We start from the raw sequence: 24,502 nt of genomic DNA on the forward strand, positions 1-24,502 counted from the left end.
CGGACTCTCAACCACTGTGCCACCAGGGAAGCCCCTGTTGATAGTCTTTTAGGGTGCCTTACTTTTGTGTAAAACAAAAATGTGTTTATAAATAAGTCAATTATAGAATTGATTCATTTGTATTCTTTTTAAAAGGTAGTCAAAAAACTATTCTCAGATGAAATTAGATCCAGTAAGATGAGCTGCTTAGTTAAGATATAAGCAGTATATGAAGTGGGATAAAATACTACTTTTCATACTTTCTAAACTCATTTTTAGAGATTTTTTTGTGTCAGTTAGTCATTTCTCCAATTGAAGCAATGCAGAAATCCTCCATATTCTTTCCACCCCCCTCTACTTGGATAGAATGAATGGCTGTAATGAAAAGAACTTCTTATCAATAGCCCTCTTAGATTTATTCTTAATTTAGCCAAGTATTTGTACACCTCTGCAAAAGATTTTGTTTCTCTGCCTTCTCCTTTAGTGGGAAAAATAATCAGTAGAAATGACAACCTACCTCACAGGGTCGTTGTGAGGCTCTGCTGGTATGAAGATGAAGTGTTGTGTAAATACACCGAAAATGTTGATAACTGACTGAGAAATGGATTTTAGACATGTTGTTAGTGGAAACTGCTATAGATTGGAAATGCAATGTTTTAATAATAAAGACTATATAATAAGGTTGGCTATTGTTTTCCGTTCATAGTATGCCTCAGGGAATTTAGAGCATAAAATGGTTCCCACCCAATACTATAAAGGAATTAACACTTCCTACATATTTACCTCACAGTGAAATCATGTTTTTAAAACAGCACAGCCAGAGAATGATATGTTTTTGTGAGCCATATTAGAAACCAGGAGGTTGGGAGTACTAATCTTGACTTAGTTACCAACTTGCTGTGTCACTGGACAAGTCAGTGATCCTTTTTGTACCTCAGTTTTTTGACGATTCTGGAAGGAGGCGTAAAGCTTCTCCAGCCAAAAGAAACCAACTGCCACATCAACAGCCTGGCACTGTAAGGGACTCAGGAACATATAACCAGAAGCTCCTACGTAAAATAGTTTAAGAATAAGACTGTAGGACGCTGAACAGCGCACCATTTGCCCTGTCTTCTAACCCCAGTACTGACCAGTCGAGTTCCCGTCCAAGTGCAGAGTTGCAGGGAAGAGGATGTGAGTCTGGGAAGGATTCATGGTTTCCACTGTGGAGATCTGGTCACATCTCAGGTCCATTATAGCCTGAAGAACCTAGAAAAGATCATATTTTGTTCTAATCTTGTTCTTTGGTGCTATTTGGACTTCTTCTGAGATGTTCTCAGTGTCTGTCTTGAGGAGCCTCAGCTTCTGAGCAGCCCTGACTACTGTCATGTCTCTCTGAGCTTTTGGAAGGATACGGTCTGGGTCCAGGACTACACTGAGTCCTGCTTTTTGGTTCTGATTTGGGGACTGTGTGTCTTCAGACGAAAAAAAAATTTTAACTCAGTAGAATTTTATTCTATAATGAATTCATAACAAGGACTTAATAATAACAAATGATATAAATTGTTTTTTGAAAATGTACTTTGGGTTTTAGAGCAAGGATTTTCTTTCTCTGCTTCTGACCTAAACATGAAGAAAAGTTCAGAATAGTGCTTGAAAACATCAGTTCATGCCATTAATTGGAAGCATTTCTTTTACCTGAAGTTGTGACTGAAACTGACTAGCTCCTCTCAAGGCTTAAAAGTTAGGAGCACAATTTTAGAAATGAGAAATTATTCTGAATGTTTTCCTCTTTTGCTATACCTTTCAGGTGCCAGATAGAGCTTGCTGTGCTGAATTGAATCAAATTGAAGCATGCCTAGTAAAAAATAATAGCCCCTGGCTTGAGAAGCAGACTTTAGTTCATTCGGAAACCAGAAGGATCCTGGCCCAGTTTTAATGCATGAAAACTCTCCAAACCACCTTGGCTAGAGCCTAGTGTTGTAGAACCAGGCCATAAAACATGAGGGTTGAGGACTCTCCACAGTGGTGGGAATCTGCTGTTATTTCTCAGCAAATCAAATCCACAGTGAATACTGGTGAACAGACTGTGTGGTCTAGTTCAGGCTGCAACATCAGCATGAATAGTGGAAGACCACGTTCAGGAAAGAGAAGGAAACCACAAAGATTAAGTGAAGAGGAAAGGGTTGCTTGGGTAGGCACAACGGCACATTTTAGACATTCAGAGGTCATTGCTTCTTTCTCTTCCTCTGCATATCTTCCCCACAAAAAGCTTATGGGGGGATAAATGGAAGAGGAAAGGCTTAACTCAGAAAGAAAAAACATTACATGAAGTGATCATTCGTACTGCCTGGGGGGACTTAATGTTTATTGGGTGTGCACCTCAGCTTAACACATTTGGCCAGAACATTTCCCTGGATTCCTTACCTTTTAATAATGCTGTATAATCCAAAAGACTATTTACTATGTCTGATCCATTTGTCTACTGTAATTCTGTAAAAGCAGAATGGGAAGGCTTAGGGAATACTTGTACTCCATTCTGTTTTCACAGTGTTACTCGTTTTCTTCCATGAAAAGCATAGCTAAAATCCTGCTTCTCTTTTTAGGTAACAGTATGACTAAATACATTGAGAAGCTAGAAGAGATCAAAAAAAGTGAGTAACACTACTGATGGTTTGGGATAACGGAACCCTGTAGTTGCTCTACAAGTTGGTTATTAACGAGCCTAACCACACTCTATAGCTGACACACACACAGAGCTATGGGTGTCAGGTGAGTGTGGCAGGTGCCTAGAAGGATGTGGGAAACACTGTGTGCCATTCTGGTCAGCTGCTAAGATTGTGGCCTTTGAGTCTGAGTTCTACCTGACTTAGATCCCATAGGAGATATTAATGTTGGAATGTGAAATAACCTCTAGAGAACCCAAATTTCTAGTTTCATTGTACTGTAGTCTTTATGACCTTTATTCAAGGTACTTAATCTTTCCTATTTTATTATTTTCTCTATACCTGAGATAGGAGTAATAATAACTTATAACATTCTTTTGAGTATAAATTCGACAGTATTCATGAAAAACTTAGTGGTGTAAGAAAGAAAGAGCTTATTCTGAAAGTGGTGTTATACATTATAAATTCATTGCAGTTGGCTTTCTTTTAATTAAAAATCATATTTCATGCACATCCTTTTAAAAAACTAATCTTCGGCAAAGATATGCTTCTAGTCATTGAGTGCACTGCCCTCGCACAAAATCATAATTTTTCAATCTGTGTCCAAAACAGATGTAAAATGTACACATCAAGTCTAGAATTAGAGAAGTAGGAACATCTATTTTCTAAGATGGATTTGTTCATAGCTTCAGTAGGAGAACCCAGTGCTAGGGCAATATTGAGCTAATGGCAGTGAAGAGGTACTCTGATTGATAGCAGTTCAGGACTTGGCTCTGGTAATATATATCTTCTGGGAAGAGAATATTACAAATCCAAAATTCACCAGAACTTCTGTTTCTGCACAGCAGGCCTTTTAATTTAAATGATAATGTTCCAGTTCCTTTCGAATTGCTGCCGTATTGAGAAACCCCAGACGATAGATCTGGACTCAGGAGCAGTTTCTTGCTGACTCTTGTTATTTGCCACATTCAACTACAAGGACTGATGCTATAGACATTTGTTTTTTAATGTGTGATGTCGCAGTATCCTTTTCTTCTTATATATTTTATATTTTAAACATTTTATGCTATATATTTTAAATGTTATATATCTATAAAATATTCCACTTTAAGTATATATATTTTAAGTGTATATTAAAATTTTAAACTATGGAAAAAAATCTTGTTTACTCACCTAAACTTCACTGTTGTCGTCCTTAATTCATCCACGGCAAGCAAAATTCAACTGGCCTGCTTCTGTCTTGGTTTGTAGCCCCTTTCACCTCCTAAGCATTTGTAGCTGAGTGTGAGCTCACCTGTCCACACCAAAATTTGTCCCATAAAAATTGTCCCATTCCACCCAGATTGCTGAAACCCTGTTTAAAACAGTTCTTAAAAGCACAATGTGGTTTCTTTAATATCTAAACTTTAAATGGAGCTTATCTCCCAAAAGAAATACCTGTGGATTAGAGTCCTCGAAAATGCTTACTTCACCTTCCTTCTTTAGAAGTTGTGAGCTTCCTTTTAGTAAGACAGCAGGTTCCTCTCACCTTTTACACGCTTTGTGCTGATTCCCCGACTAGAATTACTTCAGATTCTGGTTTGGGATCTATATTTTGGAAGATATTTCCTTCTCTTTTCCCATCTTCTGTTGTAGGTGTTCTTTTGGGTCAGAAGGGAGGAGAATATTGCCTTGTTTCATGACACCCTAAACCCGTCACTTTTCTCGGATTACCTTAGATGCCATGTCTTTCTGTGAAATCACAAACCTTGTGCTGTTACTTCCTTTGATTTGTCTTCCACTGTGAGCCCAACTTCCCTTTGCTAATAATGTGTTTTAACAGAACCCTGAAAACGCAGAATTCCTTTGTAATCTGAATATTCTTTCAACTCTGCCTGGGGAAAATAGACACACTGTGTCTATTGACCATTCACAAAGCCCATTCTTGGCTTCCAGTGGTTAGATGACACTAGTTGGGCCCAGTGTGAAACATCCTAGATAGTTAGGTCTCTGTCCTTCCAGTAACTCGAGAGAGACACACTTAGATTCCAGACTTACCAGAGAAGCAAAACTTGATAACGTATCTGAAACTAGGATTTTTTGTCTCCATCACAGAGTTTGGGAGAAGCTATAGTAGCAGAAGCTCCATTCTTAAAGCTCTGTTCGCCCTTGCAAGGACAGACTGTCAGAGCTTTCCAAGTTATCCTTTTTATAAAATTTAAAACTTACTGTAAAACGTCTAGCTTGATCTTTTATCTCTGAGTAATAATGTCAGAAAGTCCTAATGATGGCTGTCCTTCTAAACCAGAACCAGGTATGTAGAGTTCAGGCTCAAATGTGCATTGGGATTTCTAGTGCTTATGAGAGGATGCTAGAAACTATGATCATTAGAAAATAGCAGCGCCTGTTTTCTCGTTTAAGGTGATTTCTATTTAAAGGGGATTTTAATGTGTACCTTTTATACTTAGAATGTGAAGAATTGGAGAAGTATTTCAAACTATGTTACTATACCAAAAGAATATCAGTGGATAAATGCCACAGTGCAAACTACTTTGAAAGCTGTTGACTGTTTTCACTGGCTGATTTATTGCTTTACGTAATTTATTGCTTTACGTAAATTTTGCTTTACGTAAATGACTTTTGGTGGGCAAGTTGGTGGCAATTGAGAGAAATACTATAGTCGTTCACTTGCACTTTTTAAAGCTTCTGCTCAGCTTATTCGGGTCTGCATCCTGGTGGGTTTTAGAAGCTCCTTTGCATCTTGTATCTAGAAGAAGCTGTTTTAAGAATATTCTGGAAGAAAGGTCAATTTTTAGCCAAATTGCTATCTTTAGGGCATTTTGGAACAGAGAAGCTTTAATTCCCATAAGAAAGAGTCTTGATATATTTACAGAAGGCCTGTTTTTAAGGTAATATCATTTCCCGACTCTGAGTCGAAAGCTATTTGGTAAACCAAGCTAACATTATCCTCCAAAGTAACTATTTGGTCTGTGCTGGTTTTTTGGAAAATTCATGGAAATGATTAGTATCACCAGGTAAATAATCTTAAGCACCTTTAATCCTTTCCTTTGTTGCTAGGAGTCTTGGTTTATGAGACAGTGAAGGCCATAGTAATTATCCAGCTAACCTTCAGTAATTCTGAAATAATGAGGCAGTATTTAAGGAGTCAAGGACATCAGTATATAAACCTAGAAGAGGAGTGAAGGGAAAGAGTAGGCAGGAGTTCAACGCTGAAAACTCTTCAGAATTGGCAAGTCATCTTCAGAAAAGTTTAGGCAAGCCAATTTTTAATATGCCTCTATGGGACAAATAATAAAGTGAGATTGGCTAAATTTTTTAAAACTGTTTAATATGATATGAAGAATTATTAACACAAACAAATGCAAAAGTACCCCCATTGAGTTATGTCTCAGAACTGTAAAGATAGCACTGAGTAAATACTGATGTTTTCAGTTGATTTTTCTTTTTTTTTAATTGTGGTTAAAAAAAACCCCACATAACAAAATTTACCATCATAACCTTTTTCAGTGTACAGTTCAGTAGTGTTAAGTATATTTACTTTGTTGTACAATAGATCTCCAGAACTTTTTCATATTCAAAACTGAATAGGTTGATTTTTATTGAAGTGGAGTTGAGGGAAAATTGATGTAAGAGATTATCAGGACCAATTACAAATTTGTGCCCAGCATTGTACTCCAGGAAAAAAAAAAAAGGGTTGGCCTGTGTCTCTAGCATAGTTTGTAACCTCAGGAATAGAACTGTACTCTTTTCAGGGCAGAGATAGAATAGTAAATGTCTTACCAGCTCTTGACCTAGGGCAACTCAGCTTCTCTGGGTCTCTGTTTTCATTTGTAAAATGCAGATGTTTATTCCCTGCTTATTCTGAAAAGGATTTAAAGGGCTTACAAAAATGCATGCAATACAATATGGTCAAAGTAGAGACAGCATAGTAAGGAAAATGGTACACAAATAAAGGGGAGGGGTAAAATCATTAGACCCAAAAAGGTGGCTTATAAATTCAGCTTCAGGCTTCTTACTGGCCAAAGCAAAGGAAAAAATGAAAAGGTGATATAATACCTGCCATGCTTAATTCTGAGGATATCATGAGGATCAAATGAGATAAAACATGTAAATAACTTGAAAAATATACCATATAACTTGATGACTAGAAAGAATTAATATCTCTAAGAAAGCAAAATAAGCCTGGAAAAAATATTTGTCCTGTTCTGCTTTTCAGATTATAGATACAAAAAAGATGAGCTTTTTAAGAGACTAAAAGTTACAACTTTTGCCCAGCTGGTAAGTTTAATGATCTTCCATTGGAGTAAAGACTTTCTAATTTGTGCTGCTTTATGTGAGTATTTCTAAATTCAACTCTAGGTAATGTTTGCAGAGGGTTTTCTTCTGATTCTTTATATTTCACCTATGAGAGGACTAATTGGTATGAAATTTTCTTTTTTCTTTGATAAGAATTTTGTAAAGTAAAATGTACATTCTCCCTTTTAATCATCAAATTTGTAGTTTAGGTTTTATTTTTCCTTGCCCATTTATCTTAATATTGAGAATCTAGAATTCTGGATTCTTTATTGCTTGGACATTTTTCTCTGTGGAAAGCAGGTGATCTCCCATCTATGACTGGGTTCTTTTTCCAAGTCTTTCTGCCATGGTCTATTTTGTTACTTTAGGAAAGTCGCTTTCTTCTTTCATTTGAAAATTATGGACAAAGTGTCTCTCTGACCCCCAAACAAGGGTTACAGTGATGTAACTTAAGGTGGATGTTGGGTCTTATGAGCTAAGTCGTGAAAAGTGATTTATTATTTTTTTAATTTGAATTCTACCAAGCATTTAAAACAATTTTTTATTGGAGTATAGTTGATTTACAATGTTGTGTTACTTTCAGGTGTACAGCACAGTGAATCAGTTTTATATATATATATATATATATTCTTTTTCAGATTCTTTTCCCATTATAGGTTATTACAGAGTATTGGCTAGAGTCCTCTGTGCTATACAGTAGGTCCTTGTTAGTTATCTATTTTATATATAGTGGTATGTATATGTTACTCCCAATCTCCTAATTTATCACTTCCCCCAGGCAAAAGTGCTTTAAAAACTGTATGTTGGGTATACAACATTGTAATCAATATATTCATAATTACATTTATTTCTTCATTGCATGAAGAATTTCTGATGTAATGCTGTTATTTTAAGTATTGCATTTTCAAGAAATAGCGTGTTATGTTGGGACTAGAATATGTATGAATGCAGTTTTAAACTCTTACTTATGTTTCGTGTCCAAAATTATCCTTTTGGTCTTTTACGTTTATTGTGTAATGTTTTAAAGAAATCTTTTCTTCCGGAATGATCATCTGCAGTGTAATTACCACCCCCAAAGTAAGAAGACCTGAGATTTAGTCTCCAGTTGGGGACACTGACAGTTTCTTAAAACAGGAGATCTTTGATGTTTGATATTTCCTCATCTTTTGTTAAAAACAGAATTGCCTCTGTTTAAAGACAAACAAACATACACACTTCTACACATTTCATTCTTTTTTCTATCAGGTCATCCAAGTTGCTTCCCTATCTGATCAAACATTGGAAGTGACAGCTGAGGAGATTAAAAGGCTAGAAGGTAATGAGAAGTGAGGATATGGGGAAAATAACAAATTGGCCATTTGACTGTGCTATTGTGTTCACAGGGACTTTGATGTATCTGTTATTATGTTATTATGTAATTAGATTGTTACTCTCTGAGAAATGCTATCCGGTGCTTTGCTAATTCTTATTTCTTTAAAAATGCCATCTGGTTTTCTGGCTGTAACATTTGTAGTCTTAAATGTTTTAAACGTGTTTAATATACTAATTACTTTTTTTCAACAAATATTTTTAGTGCCTTCTATATAAGTACAGGTCACAGAATTAGGTGCTATGAGACTACAAAGATGAATAAAACACAGCTCTGCTTACATGGAGTTTGTAGCTACGAGTGTGCACTGCACATATGTATGTGTATTGGGTGAGGAAAATGATAACAGAAACACAGAATCACTAATATGACAGAAATTCACGGAGGACTAGAAGGAAACCATCGTTTGATGAATATATATTGCTAGGTACTTCACATGAGTTTTCTTATTTAATCTTCTCAAAAACTCTAGAAGGAAGGTACACTGTACAGATGAGAAGCCCAAGCCTCAGAGGTTAAACTTCTTGCTCAAAGTAAACAGCCAATAAGGAATGGACATAGGATACAAATCTGCATGTCTCTGGTAGCAGCCAGTGTCTTCTCACTGCCTTTATTGCATCCTTATGGGGTCTTGGAATGTGCCTTTCGAGAGATGCAGGGTGCTGTGAGAACTCTGTATTTTCCAGCTAGGAAACTGAGGTAGGCTTCTTCCAGGCTTTTGAACTGGGTCTCTGCCCCCTTTAGGGGTAGAATCTCAACAGGTGCAAGTTAAGGGTGAGGGTGTCTCAGGCTGAGGAGCAGCCTGAATAAAGGCACAGAGAAGAAGTCCAAGCGTGTTTGGGGAATCTCATAATCCAGTCTGGCTGTGGTCTGAGGGAGGGGTAGGTGCGGGGTTAGGAGATAAGGCTAGAAAGATAGATAGGCGCCAGATTTACTTTCTTAAATACCAAGTTGAAAAGAAAACCTCTTAGGTGTTCTGTCATGAAAAGAATTCACAGAGTGAAGGTCTTTATTTTATCCTGAAGTCCTCAGCTGTCAATGTGTGGCTGTTTATTGAAGGGGAATGTGTTTTGTTAAGGTTGATGTAGGCCAGGAATTTGACTTCTGATTTCAAGACAAGTTTCTCAGGAAGTCTGAACACTGGGTTTGTACAACTCGACTGCCATTTCCCTGGGCTTGTTTTTGTTAGGGAGGATAAAAAGAATCTGTAAAAGACAGGAATTTATCTATGACAGATGCCTCTAACACAGCAGAGAAATAAGGGCTCTTTGTAATAGAGATAATTGAGTCTCCTCATACCAGTACTCCCAATTTTAACCTGGTTATATAAGTACCTGGATTTTGTCCTTTAATTCATTGTTGAGATTACAACACCAGAACATATGGGCACATGCAATTTTGCCTTCTGAGATAAATTTGCACTCTTTTGTAAAGTAGGACACCATAATGTGTGAGTAATATTAGTGTTTTTCTAGTGCTCTATACAGAATAATAACTCAGGAATGCCTGTAGCACAGATTGTATCTGTATGCGTATTGGCCAACTTTGAAGGAATAAAAAAACTCCTTTTATAATGTTTATTTTTTTTCCTGACTTAAAAGTATATTTCTAGAAAATTAGAAAACTGTAAAAAACATATAAAGAAGAAAATTAAAATAACTAATAAACCCTATTAACATTTTGGTCTGTTTTCCCCACCCACATCCATACTCTTTGTATATAGTTTTGTATTATGCTGTTTTCAGTTAACATTTTATCATGCACACTTTCCTATGTCATTAAATAGACTTCAAAAGCTTAATTGTAAAGGTTGTGTTGTCATATAATGTCTATCCTTTGTATATGCCACATATTTAATTATTCTCCTATTGTTGGCCATTAACGTTTTTCTAATTTTTCATTTTTATAAGATAATGCTGCAGTGTAAACCCATAAATGTTTGTATGGTTCTGATTTATTTCCTGAAGATAAATTGCTGCAGATTGTCAAAGGGTGGAACCATTTTTAAGATGCTTGGTGCTGATTCCACATTATCTCCAGAAAGGTTCCACTTGTTTGCATTCCCACCAAGCAAATGAGAAGACCCATTTCTCCCCATCCTAGCCAATGATGAATAATTCTCATTTTTGTAAATGTTTGCCAATTTGATGGAGGAAAAATGGTATCTAGTATTTTTATTTTGGATTTCTTTAATAGTGTGATTGAGCTTTGCATATGTCTGTGTTTGTTGGTCATACGTATTTCTTCTTTTGAGGACATTATATGTCCTTTCCCATTTTTTTTTCTAATGGAATGTTCATCTTTTACTTATTGATTTGTAAAATCTTTATATAATTATGATATCTTTATTCATTGGAAACCAATACAGCCTTGAAAATAAATGAGAAAAATCTTTATTTGATGATTTGGAATAATACCCAAGCGGTATTATTAAGTAAAAAATAAATAAATAAATAACAAAATAAACAACAAATCAAAGTGTAGAGCAGTATGAATAGCATTCTCCTAGATATGTAAAAAGGAGAGGAAATAAAATATATACAAAATATGTAGTTGTTTCATTTCTGGAAGGAGACAAATATTTGAAGGTAGTTCCCTTGGGGGTGGAGGCCTGAGGGCCTGCAGGTCTGGAGTGAAAAGAAGACTTCCTTTCCATATTAGCAATTTTATCTTGTTTGCATTTTTACCTTGTGCACATGATCTTTTTTCTATTAACAAACGAGTTTTAAAACTCCTAATAAAGTGTATTAACCTTTTCTCACTTATATATGTCACGAATACTTTTCCTAGTTTGTTATTGACCTTTTAATTTTCTTTGTGTTGTTTTTTGACATATATGAGATTTGCGTTTTTACATGATTAAATCTATTAGCCTTTCGTATTGTGTTTTCGTTTAATGCTTTAGATTCATAAAATCCAAAATAAGATATTCACCTATATTTTCATCTGTTAGCTTGCTTGGTTGCTTTGAGTTTTTTCCTACATCAATCCATCTGTTATATATTTTGGTATATGATATGAAGGGGTTATCTAAATTTGATTTTTTTGGATAGTTGACAGATTATCCCAGCACCATTTATTTAATAGTTCTCCCTTTACCCACTGATTTTTGATGTTACCTTTAACATACATTAGATTTTTGTATATATTCTAGGATTTGTTTCTGAGTTCTTTGTTATTTTCCATTGTTCTGGTGCATTGTTTTGATTATTTACCTTTTCAGTATATGTTACTATTTGAAAAAGCAGGTTCTCCCAATTACTTTTCTCTCTCTCTCTCTCTCTCTCTCTCTCTCTCTCTGTATATATATATATATATATATATATATATACACACAATATATATATATATATATATATATATATACATATATCTTTTTTCTTCTCATCTTTAAAATTCTTTTAAGCTTTTTTTAAGCCCATTGGGATTTGTATTAAGGCTAAAAATTTGGAAATTTGGAAGGGATTAACATCATTTCACTTTTAATCACCAAGTCAGGAATATGCAAGGTATGTCACTCTCTCTTCATTCAGGTCTTCTTTAATGTACCTAAGTAAAATTTTTATAAGACCTATAAAGGACTTATAAGTTTTTATATGGCCTTTAAATTTCTTAATAGGTTTATTTTCTAGGAGAGTATATTTTGTATCTGCAGTTGTTACTGTAAATGAGAGGTTCTTCATGTTATTTTCTAATTGGTATATAGGAAAAATACTTTGTCCATATTTTCTTTAATCTAACTTATTTTATAAATAGGTTATTTTTATAATTAACCTTAAAACCTAGAGTATTTTTATAATCTAACATATTTATTTCCCTTATTCTCATAGTATTCTCTTAAAGTTTCTAGGTGTATTATATCATACGCAAATTAAAACTTAATATGCTCTTTAACAACTAGGCCTCTTATTTCTATGTCTTCTCTCATTATATTGGTTAGAACAGCAAATTCTCAAACCTTTTGGTATCAGTCTCCCTCCACACTTAATTTTTGAGGACCTCAAAGAGTTTTGGTTTTTATGAATTATACCTATTAATATTTAGGGTATTAAAATTTTAAACCAAGAATTTTAAAACTACTTGCTGTTTACCTTAAGAAACAATACTAAACCCATTACAAGCATAAATAACATATTTTTATGCAAAATATCTATGTTACCAAAACAAAAATATATATGGAGAATGACATTGTTTTACACTTTTTTGTAAGTCTTGTTAATGTCTGATTTAATAGAAGACAGATGGTTCTCATACCTTCTGCATTCAGTCTGTTGCAGTTTGCTCTTTGGGCTAGAGGACATGAAGAAAATCTGGCCTCACACAGATCTGTAATTGAAAAAAGGAAGAATATTTTAATAGCCCTTTCAGATAGTTGTGGATATTTTTCTTTGACACTACATCAGAACTTGATAGCTGGTACCTTCTTAAAGGTTAGTTGTAGTGTGGAATCTGAAACCACATCAATGAACTTTTCATACCCTGTTACATTAAACCCATTGGTCTCTTTTGCACTCTGAATGTATCTTTTACTCATACATAATTTTATAACATCATTCATTGGTCATTTGGAAAATACTGGTTCACTGAGTTATGAAGATCTTCTAAATGTTGACAAATTTCATTACACAATATCAAAAAAGTCACATTTATTAACCACAACACGTGTCTTATCAGAAAAGTCATTAAGATGGTAAAGAAGTCAAGCTCTTGATGGCAAATAGTTTCCAAAATTCTGATTTTTGTTCAAAATTTAATCACTGCAACAAATACCATCAGTTGTTTTCCTTGAAATGAGAAATTCACTTTAGATCATTTTTGAGAAAATAGCTGCCAAATGCACAAGTCTAAATAACTATAGTTTTCCTGTCAGTTTTTCTTCCAAGTAAAAGTGGTGTTCAAGGCAAAAGCAGCACAAATCACACACATACTTTTCCTGGAGACAACAATGGGACGTTGGTATGTAGCAAACTTGCTGTATGTGGATTCCCCCATTTCATGACACAGAATATTTTAAAAGTGTGTACTTAAGGGTGAGATTTAATAAAATTATTATTACTGCTTCATCAGGGACTTTTAAAAATGTGACTGCCATATTTATTAACTGTGAGTGTGTGCATGTTGATGAAAAATACAATGACTACTAATAAAGCTCTGTACCTCTGCCCTGATTCTTGCTAAGGGGCCAGGAGTTTTATCCACCACTTCTTTTGCACCATCAGTGCAAATATCAACATGGTAAAAAAGACAAATAACATCTTAGTATTATGAAAATAGTTTTCGCCTTTCAGATCCCCTGAAAGGGTCTTGGGGGCTCCTGGGGTCCACAGACTACAGTTTGAGAGCCTATATGTTAGAACTCTTAGAACAATTTAATAATGGTAATATGAGTTCCTTTTCTTGACCTAATTTCAGTGGAACTGCCTAACAAGTAAATACAAATTCTGAGGTTAAATTTATTTATTTATTCACTTGCAAATTTTAGACAATGATTCTGCAACCTCAGACCCTGATGCTGAAATCACTGCCAAGACCAACGGGAAAGGGAGCCCTGGGGAGCAGTCGCCAAGCCCCGTCCAGTTCATAAACAGTGAGGGAGCCGGGGACTCCAGCCGCTCGACCCTTCAGAGGTGCTCTCATCAGATTCATGTTTTCACTGCATTTTACCTTCATTAATCTAGATACCAATGTCAACGATTTAATGACCTTAGAAACAGGTTGGCGTAGTGAAGTCCCACAGTTTCATCTCAGCCATTCTATTTTCTCTTTATATCAATGCCACCTCCTGGATCTTGTCACAGCATTCTTAGTTAATGTAAGAATATATTGATAGGAGAGCATTAATTTTCACTCTTCAACCCCATTCTTCTCAGTCTTCCTATATGCAAGTTTGCTATTAGGACTTAGCTTTACAACCACTATCTTTTGACTCAGGGAGTATGATTTCCACCCCCCCCCTCCTTTTCTGTCTGCTGCAGCTTATAATTACCCTGTCTAGAATCAGAAGAAAAATAGAGTGCCACACATAGTGCTCTGATATTAAATAGGTGCAAAGGAGAGTGAAAGCAGCCTTGGTGTCAACTCTCAAATGCACGTGGCAGTTTCATGACGCAGCACTTCCTCACAGATATTCACTGTTGATTATAAGACGGTGCTGATTTTCGGCACATATCCATCCCTTCTACTGGTAAAATAGTTCTACTAGAGAAGCTAGTTCTACTAGAGAAAGAATTGCTATTGTCGACTGCACTATTATTATTTTTATAACTACTTCTGTGGAAGGACTCTAAAATTGCATTCAAAACAAGATAGACCAACAAGACTTCCACTGAGCACGTAATTTCACATGAAATAGAGTTTCTTCTCCTTTGGTTCAACAAAATATGCACTATAGGGCATATAGTTGTAGTGATCATTGGATTTAAAGGCAGAATTTGACTTGCTGTGATGGGAGAGGAACTATCGCTAGACTAATCTGTGGTTTGGCACGTGTGTCTTCATATTTGCCTGGAAGAGTGTTTATCCCAATACAGATATTTCACTACTCGCCACTTTGATCATAACACCTATCCTTTTTTCTCTGATTCATGTTTTTGCCACATTTTGCCTATATTAATCTGGCGACCAATTGCAGTGATTTTATGACCTCAGAAACAGGTCAGAAACAGACCTCCCTCGTTTTAATCCTAGCTTTTCCACTGTCTCATTACACGAATGCTGCCAAATCTAAAAGCCTCTTCAGCCTCAACACTGTAACCTATAAAATGGAAGTGACTACAGACAACTATTGAAAACATTAAGGTTCAAAATCCATACTGGATGAGTCACTGTATAAGTATATGAAATATATGAAAACACTGTTGTTACTTTATGTTACATATGATATACATAGAAATGCCTTCAGTTTTCCTGCCCTGTCAACCGTATTCTTTCCTCTTTTGCTCTGCTTTCTGACACTCATCAAAATTCCATTGGAGTAACTGTTTGCCTCTTTCTTTCTCTGAATGCTGCCCTTGCTTCTGGAGGCAGCTTGCGCTTACAGTTTCTGCCCCTCTGCGTGCTAATGACCTAACGTGCATTCTCTGAAGGTTAGTATGGACAGTGGATCCCCTCCTTTGGGTCCAGGGTGAGAGAACAGGAATCCATCCGTAGGATCTTGCATTCAGAGGCAGAACTGAGACACCACATCCATTTTCCTTTTTCTTTGAAGCGTCTTTTAAAGAGACATTGAGCACCCTCTCGCCATTCTGAAGAAACACATTTGACCTTTAAGCCACCAATCCCTGACTAGTGTCTACTGACCTACTTTTTCACTTGCAGCGTCATCAGTGGCGTTGGGGAACTGGATCTAGACAAAGGGCTTGTGAAGAAAGTAGAGCCCAGTACCAAAGACAAACCTTATCCCGACTGCCCCTTCCTGCTGCTAGATGTGAGAGATAGAGATTCTTACCAGCAGTGCCACATTGTTGGAGGTAAGAGAGAGAGGGCCTTACAGTGTCTCACTCCTGAGAACACAGCCCGGTACTGAGCCCAGGCAGGCTCAAACCACAGCCTGTGGTCAACAGTTGGGGAAACCCTATGTTAGCCAGATGTGTTCTGGGAACCTGTAAGTTGGCTCTACCACATGCCCTGAGAGAAGCTGGTGACTCTCTCAGGGGGCTCAGGGGCCCAGTGCTAAATGTCAGAAACAGTGAAGTGACACTTCTTATTTGTTCATAGTGTCCTGTTTCTTTTCTTTCACAAAAAGTATTTAGGTTTATAACTAGTTGATTTTGAAAATATGTTTCTTTTAACTCTTAGACTTTAAACCAGCTGAGAATTGGGGCCAGGTTGTACCGAGAGCTACAAACTTCCTAAGCTTTTTCTTCTCTTTGCAGCTTACAGTTACCCAATTGCAACTCTGTCTAGAACAATGAACCCTTATTCAAATGATATTCTTGAATATGTATCCTTTGTTGCATTTTAAGGAGTTGGATGGTGTAAAGACTGAAGACTCAATCTTATCATGAATCATGCTCCTAGTAAGAAAACCCTATGAAGGACCTTTGATATTAATTAGTTTACTTAGCATATTTTAGAATTTTGATCCTTAGCTGTTGCTGAGAATGCTTCCAAGCCATCCTGCAGTAGGACAAAAAACATTAGGTTAAAGGTTATGATCTGTTGAGAGTCAGTCCTAAGACTGTTTTCCCCAGAAAGTTTTCCCAAGTAAAATGTAAGGAGTGAATTTTTTTCCTTCTATTTTAATTATTTTTGCTTCTTGAAATTTTAATTTTTTGCTCATAAAAATCATACAAATAGAAAATAATTTAAATACTGAAAAATATAAAAAAGAAAATTGAAATCTCCAATAACCACACAATTGAACAACAAACTCTTACTACATTTTTTGTGTATTTTATTCCAGACTGTCTTCTTTGTCTTTTTAACAAAGTAAAAATTATACTGTATATATAATTTAGTATGTTGCTTTTCCCCACTTCATATTACAGTGTATTTCCCCACACTAACACAAGCTCTTTATAAACTCTATTTTTGATGCAGTATAAGATCTCATCTTTAGATTTACTGTAATTTACTAAATCATTCCTCTTTGAAGGAATGGACTTTTAGGTGGTTCCCATTTTTTTACTATTATAAATAAGACTGCAGTGGACACGTTGGGCATAAAAGTTTTTCTGTTTCCTCATCTGTAAAATGGAGGTTGTAATACTTACTCTCCAGGATTGTACAGATGAAAGAACCAAAGAGTGTACAGTGTGTAACTAGTGCTGTCTTGGACATGGTGATACTAGTTCATAGAAGAAAAGGATACCAGCTTGTGTGGTTTCCACGACAGGAAAAAGTCCTGTACCCCCTGAAGAGGGGTCATCCGATGCCCTTGAACTCAGAGAGGTAAACCTTGACAGCTCTTCTTCCTCAGGGGTTTCTGTATAGTCTAGGAGCATTAGCTCAGTGTGGTCGAACCTTAACTCATCTGCTTCTTAGAAAAATGCCCATGGCAAGATCATCATTCTGTATGACGACGATGAGAGGCTGGCCAGCCAGGCAGCTACCACCATGTGCGAGCGGGGATTTGAGAACCTCTTCATGCTTTCCGGAGGTGAGGGGCTGTGTTCTGCTTAGGACTTAAAAGGCGAATACTTGGGCTCACACTCCTTCAACTCCACCCCTATCGCTTTTTCCCTCCTGGAGCTCAGAACTTAGTATTCTGGAAACAGAGACAACCATGCTGGCAGAAAGGAGTCAGGATACGTGAAACTTCCGTTAGCTCCATCAGCACATGTTTTTAATTCCTGAAATAATGATGTTACTTTATGGCTCTGTAAGAAAGCCTTAATGCTGCAGACTTGAGCTAAACGATTTCTGGTGGAATTCTCAGAATCCCACATAACAACTGACATTTTCTGGTGTAATTTACTTAATGGTGAAGCAGTTAAGAAAGATTTCCTGTCCTTGTGTTGAGGAGGCATGCGGGCTCCTTTCCAGGTTGCCTTGGCCTCACTGTGCTAACACGGCTTTTTCTGATGATCTTCCACACCTAGGTCTAAAAGTCTTAGCTCAGAAATTCCCAGAAGGACTGATTACGGGTTCCCTGCCAGCATCTTGCCAGCAGACCCTTCCGCCTGCTTCTGCCCGGAAGCGATCCGGCCCGAAAGTGCCGCCCCCAGCAGCCGAGAATAAATGGAGATTTACCCCAGAAGACCTAAAGAAGATAGAATATTACCTGGAAGAGGACCAGGGTCCTGCAGACAGTACTAGTAAGATATTTTGACCTTTAGAAATAATGTTTTCTGTAGAACTTGAGATTTGCAGCTTTGAACATCAACCTCATCATATGAGAAGCTTGATCTCTTATATTCAGATCAAATATTTGCAGGAGAAGGGGAAGGCGCAGGTGCTATGTGAGGAGAGGGGAGGTGAGTGGAGGGGAGATTATGGTAAGAATTAGGCATTGCACACAGACATAGAAAGAGAAGAGAGGGTATCAGTCAAATAAAGTGTGCATCTCAGGCAGAGTTGAGAGGCTAAGCTAAGGCTTTCAGATTCCTTCTCGGAAAGCTTTGCTTCCTTCTGCTGCTTCTGGGTACCTTTAAACTACTTCTGGCCTTTCCTTTGGCACACTGCTTTCTCTTTTTCCTCTAACCATTCCTGTACCCTTCTCTACTGAGAAGGAATGAAGGACAGATGAGGTTGATTGGATAATGGAGAGGAAGGAAAGAAAAGCTATCTGGGTTTCCCTTCATCCCTGCCCCCTTCCCCACCTTCTAATTGATCTCAAGGATGAAGAGTAGGTTTTAGCCTAAAGTAGATGCTGAATAGGACTTCATTAGTTTAAACGTGGTTTGTAGCATAAGACTTCATTAGTTTAAAAGTGTACTTGGCAGGTTGTCCCTGGAATCATTTTTGCAGCTCTGCTCCCTGCTTTCTTGCTCCCTTCAGGCCGGCTGAGCCAAGGTAATGCTTCTGGAAGAGACTCCAAGGTTCCAGGCTCTCGCAGCGGTCAGAACCTGCCTGCCGGGGGCCCTGCCGGCCACCAGAACCCCCGCTCGCTGGGCAGTGGCCACCTGCAAGGCAAACCCTGGAAGTAAAGACTTTGTCTTAGTCAAATAAATGTTTTCTCTCCTTTCGGAACCCCTGAGCAGTTCCCAAGTTGGTCATTTTAAGAAGCTGCTGCAGAGGAAAGACCTCAACGTGTGTCAGGCCCTCTTCCCTCTTCCTGTCTCCAGCTCCTCGCCCACATCCAACCCGGGAAGGATTTTTACAAAAACCAGAGGCATGACAGGCTCTAGTGTCCTCCCTGTTGTTTACAGAATATTTAAGTCTCTGAAACTGAGTAGGAAAAAAGTCTAATTTTTTTAGGCTTTTCTTTTTTTTTTAAATAAGGTCCAGTTTGTTTTGGTCTATATCCTGCGTTGCTTTGTAAATACTTCAGGCGCATCTGGTGTGTCCTTCCCAGCCAGTTCTTTTTCACTCACTCTTCTTGGTTTCACGAAGGTTCTCTCGGTAGGCTTTGCGGCCTGAGAAGCTGTCCCCGGGGGTGCAGACGATTCGTAGCTTTCAGCCCCCACCAGCTGTGGACCCGCTGGCTGAGGAGCTCTTCGCCCAGCACCCGACGCAGGCTCCGTCTTCAGTTTGGAAGCCGGTACCTGTGAGCGTCACTCAGTTAAGATTTAGTAGTAGCTCTCACATGTGCTCAGCGCTTCTCCTCCTCACTAGATGTTTTCCTGGAACCAGCACAGGTGATGATGTGTGCTCAGCTGCCTTCACGGGCAAGTCCTGCCCACTGTTCAGGGCCGGGTTGAGAGCCACTGAAGCCCCCTGGAGCCGTCCCTCATTTGCGGTTGGTTTATTAGTTGTAAACTCCCATTACCCAGCTCAGGCCCATCCATCTTAGATGGGTAGAAATTATGGCCACTTGAAAACATTGGCTTTGGTTGGGCCACTGCCCGCACACAAGGTGAGGACAACTCCACAGTCCTTTGTCAGAGCTGACAACCCTTTAAACCCTTGCTTAAAAATACAGTATTAGTCTAATTGAGTAATTAGTGCAATTCCCTGCTTACTTCTCATTCTCATGACTGAGCTGTGATTAGGAGGTTTTGAATATAGATTCTTGTTTGGGCCAGAATTTTGAATCAGCCTTAATTGAATTGCTAGATGACTGACATTCATTCCATTTAATTGGGGGAACAAAAGACCTCAGGTAAGGATGAGGAACTATGAAATCATCAGGCAAAGGAAAAAGAGCCTTGTTAATTTTTATGGTCTGTGATCTGCAGCTGTGATAAGGGACTAAGGAATAAATTGTGCTCTTTGTCATGGCAACCAGCTTCTGAAAAGCCAGCTGAAAATTGCCTTTCCTTAGGTGGTTATTGCTGCTGGGTAAGATTTGTCTTAACAGGACTATTTTTCTCACCACCGGAAAAAAAAAATGTATCACAGTATTTCCAGCTTGGGGGGCTGTGTTTGTAGGAGAAATAAAGGTAATAAATATCTTATAGAGACATATGGAAAAATAACTTTCACATTCAGCCCAGTTCTGTTTTAGTGTGTTTATTCTTCTCTACTTGATTTCCAAAGTGCAACATTTTCCGATGCTTTAGAAATCAAACAAACCAGGGACATTGTTCAGATGTCAAGCTGTGCCCAATTTTCCACAAGATTCAAGAATCTTGTATAAAATTCAGCCAACGTACACATAGCTTTAAAGAGGAGCCTGTCATGTTTCCCCATAAATTTATTGCCTGAGAACTAAGTTCAGCCTTTTGCTAATGCCAAAATGCTCTGGCTTTTTATTTTCTTTACAGCATAGGTTTTTAAAAATGCAAATTTTTCCACACTCAACTTTCCCCTAGCATGGACAAGATTTTCAGCCATTTTGGACACATATGCATTTTTAAGAAAAAAAATTTTTTTTCTCTGTGACAAAGTTCTGGTTATGCCATTTTCAAGTCGACTAGTCAGGAGTTTAGATTTCCCCACTCAATTCTATTTTGAAAGTAAATGGTAGTCCCCCTTTGTTCCTATTCTGCATTCCCATCACCACACAACACTAGAGTGTTAGAAACTACTATGTATATGTGCAAAGTCAGTATAGCTGAACCTATTAGAATTGCAGTGCATTTAGTTGAGAGATCTGGCAGGTTGACTGCCAGATATTTATGTGTGTTTCTCCATAGCGCTTTGCCTGTTGGTAAGGATTTTAAATAACTACTCCTCAAAGACCTGTTCTGGTTCTGCACTTTGTGTGTTAAATGTCACTTGCAGTTTTTACACGCTCAAGGTATTGCTTTGAATGTTCTACTTTGCTAGTTTCTTCGTTAGATTAACTGACATGTATTATCTAAGCGATCTGTGATACTCTGTGCAATTATGAATGTTGAAGATTAAAGTACATAGTTCTTAATTTGTTGTTTGCTGTTAATATGCTGAGATCTGCCAGCTTCTCTCTTCCTCTCTGTTGAGATGATTTGTGGGGAGTCACATGAGACTGGAGTGATCTGAAAGAGTACTTCTTTTTGCTCTATCTCCCAGTAATGCATATTTTCTTTGTGTAAATGAACCAGGAAATCATTCCAATTAGGGCAGCGGACTTTAGCTCTCTAGTCAGAAGGGTTTCTCCTCATGCCCAGCAGGGACTGATTGCCACCTTAAACTCATTAGAGCGGGGCTTTCTTGTCAGTGTTGGGGGTTGATGAGCTTCCCTTGCCTGGAAACTTATGACCCCCTAGATGGAGAATGCTTTATCAATGTACAACTGCTGCTCCATGTGAGCAATGGTGATGGCCAAAGTCTAAATAATAAGTTCAGTACTTTATCTACTGTATTTAAGAAAGAAAAGAGGGAAGGAAAGAGAGAAGCAAGGAAACAAGAAGTGTGGAGGGAGGAAGGGGAAGGCAACATTACTCATTTGAGTACAAAAAGAACATCTCGGGCTGTTACAATGTCAGGTTTAATCTATTGAAAGGCATAGAATGGGGACCTCCCTGGCAGTCCAGTGGTTAAGACTTTGCCTTCCAATGCAGGAGGTGTGGGTTCGATCCCTGGTTGGGGAGCTAAGAATCCCACATGCCTCATAGCCAAAAAAACAAACGAAAACCCCCCATAAAACAGAAGCAATATTGTAACAAATTCAATAAAAGACTTTAAAAAGGGTCCACATCAAAAAAAACTTTATAAAAAAAAGTAAAAAGAAAGGCATAGAATGAATCAAATTACCTAAACGTAATTTTATTTTTTACCTTTAGCAGAAAACCAGAACTAGCACAATCAGATTGGACTTGGGGTGTAAATCAGAATTAAAAGAGAACAAATAGTGTTCATTAGTTGCTGAGGGATTTTTCCTGTGATACTACTGAGATTATACAAAAATTCATAAGACTTTAGGCTACTCACCAAGAACACAGAACAAAACAAAACCTTCTTTTCTCTAATTCCCTTGTGGAATATAAGTGAAATCAGAGTCCTAGGCTAGGAAGAAATATGTAGCCAATTTTTCTTGTGTTGGTTTTGGTTTCTGTCATGTTATAAATTGGTTGTAGATTCTGTCTTTTATGTTATCTGACTTTTTTAGGGGGGATAATTAATTTCTGTCCACCTGGATTTAAATCCATGACTCCCTTCCTGCTCTACTCTGAAGATAATCATTAAGAACCTTTCTTTCCCCAGTTCCAGAATATTCCCAGTGTCTCTAATGTGCGTTTATTTTTTCACAATTCTTTCAAAGTTTTAACTCCCATAATACTTTCCTTTTCCTTTTTCAAGAAACATCAGAAATGTGGATATTATATCAGTTTATGTGAGCATGATGATATGCTTATCTACTGTTCAATTAATTTTTTGATTAAAATATATTTTTCCTATAAAAAACAATAAATAGGACACATTGTGCTTCCAAAGTGTTCAGAAGACATTTGGGTAGTAATACGTTCCTAAAGTTGCAGTAATTATTGAAATTGCTATTGCCACGTCCTTTATTGGCACACAGGTCAGTTATAGCATAAAATATGTAATGGTGGCAATTTGTCAGCAGTGAATTCTGACAGGACAGGATTCAGTGCATGATTTTATGTGTTTACAAGACTATATTGCCCCCCTCCTCCCCCATCTCCTTACGGTCTCACTCTCTGATGCTTATCCTCTTTGTTCCAAATGCAGACGCAGATTCTCTTCACCTGCATAACATCCTGAGGCACCTGGTGAAATGTGTGGCAAACAGAGGTCACTTATTAAATACTATTGACTGATGGACTACATTTAAAAAAAATTATTTAAAATTATTTTTGACTATAACCTCCCAGAGGGTGAAAATCACCAACTACATGACAGTGGCCCTTAATAAGGGTGTGTGAATAAATGAACTGAACCTGTCAAGACTGAAGTCTGGGATGTAAAGCCCATTGTGGTGGCCACTCAGCGCTGGTCTGCCATTCTGGAGACCCGGAAAGTTTGTTATCCCTTGTCCTCTTGTACATCCTACTTTTGTATGTGAGACATTCATCACTCTGAGATTTTTAGATTACCCTCTGCAGGAGGTACCCAAGAAGCTGTTAGGGCCGTTATTATTAGCCTGGCTGTCTGCAGTCTGCCTGTTTCCATGGTCCCCTCAAGCTCAAAGTAGCCTTCAGAATTCAACTGCACCATCCCCATCTGAGAGTGGGTTTTATTTTCTCTTTTGTTTCAAATCTTGAAGATTTCCAGGTAATAATGTTAGCAAACATTTATGGAGAGCTTACTATGTGTTAGGCAGTATTCCTAGATTCTTCATTTTATGTTTTGACTCATTTGACTATCAGAACATCCCTACGAGGTAGGCACCCCCATTTTCAGGTGAGGAGACTGAGGGTCAAATGGAAATTAAGCAACTCGCCCTGTGTCACTGAGCTGGAAGGTTGAGAAACCATTCTGCTCTGTGCTTGTCCACTCTGGGTGGGTACAGCCACTCTCTCCCTGGCTACACCTCCAATTCACTAACAAAAATGTAACTTTCTGGGCTTCCCTGGTGGCGCAGTGGTTGCGAGTCCGCCTGCCGATGCAGGGGACACGGGTTCGTGCCCCGGTCCGGGAAGATCCCACATGCTGCGGAGTGGCTGGGCTCGTGAGCCATGGCCGCTGAGCCTGCGCGTCCGGAGCCTGTGCTCCGCAACGGGAGAGGCCACAACAGTGAGAGGCCCGTGTACCGCAAAAAAAAAAGTAACTTTCCCTTGGCTGTTGGCTTCCCTTCCTTCCTTGTCACCTGAGATTCCACTGAAAGCTTTCCTCCTCTGCCTGCATAAAAGGTGAGGAATTCAGGGACTGAAACATCTGCTCCTGGGACCATTCCACTGTCTGTGTCTGGTGACCTATCTAGAAGACAGGTGCTCCAGGGTTTGTGAGATTTGTTTCTTAATGAGGTATCACTTAAGGAATGGGAGTTACAAACTTTTCATTAGATTGTAGGGAAAAAGGCTGTTTTCCTGATGGTTGAACTATCCAATAAAACCATATTGATATGATTTGTGTCTGAATTTCTCTTTCCTTTGTGGTGATGTTTCTGATTTAGGCTGAAACATAAATTGTGTGAATTGGCTCATGGCCGCAGGCCTGGGCTTCATGGGAGGGAGCAGAGGCAAACCTCTGTGCCTCAGTCCATGTTAGCAGAGCTCTCATTCCACCGCACTCTTCTAAAAATGTAGCCGAACATACCATGGTAGTTAAGCAGAAGACTTCTAAT

General features: G+C 38.0%; 1 protein-coding gene across 3 annotated transcripts in view; it reads left to right on the forward strand.

Annotated features, from left to right (window-relative positions):
- Positions 1-23,893, forward strand: part of CEP41 (centrosomal protein 41) — a 46,643-nt gene extending 22,750 nt beyond the window's left edge. The window contains exons 3-11 of one of the 3 annotated variants that reach the window (XM_024762989.1): positions 2,565-2,612; positions 6,841-6,902; positions 8,166-8,235; positions 13,772-13,916; positions 15,607-15,758; positions 16,164-16,231; positions 17,275-17,389; positions 17,832-18,047; positions 22,948-23,893. In XM_024762989.1, the coding sequence (XP_024618757.1) occupies positions 2,565-2,612; positions 6,841-6,902; positions 8,166-8,235; positions 13,772-13,916; positions 15,607-15,758; positions 16,164-16,231; positions 17,275-17,389; positions 17,832-18,047; positions 22,948-23,036 (965 nt within the window). In that variant the 3' untranslated portion in view covers positions 23,037-23,893. Of the gene's footprint in view, positions 1-2,233; positions 2,613-6,840; positions 6,903-8,165; positions 8,236-13,771; positions 13,917-15,606; positions 15,759-16,163; positions 16,232-17,274; positions 17,390-17,831; positions 18,048-18,729; positions 21,197-22,947 lie in introns of those variants that run through there. The other 2 variants (XM_024762979.1, XM_024762970.1) reach the window with 2 other exon arrangements.
- The last annotated feature ends 609 nt before the right edge of the window (positions 23,894-24,502 follow it).

This window comes from Neophocaena asiaeorientalis, unplaced genomic scaffold, assembly GCF_003031525.2.
Source record: "Neophocaena asiaeorientalis asiaeorientalis breed wild unplaced genomic scaffold, Neophocaena_asiaeorientalis_V1.1 scaffold681, whole genome shotgun sequence".
Classification (NCBI taxonomy): Eukaryota; Metazoa; Chordata; class Mammalia; order Artiodactyla; family Phocoenidae; genus Neophocaena; species Neophocaena asiaeorientalis.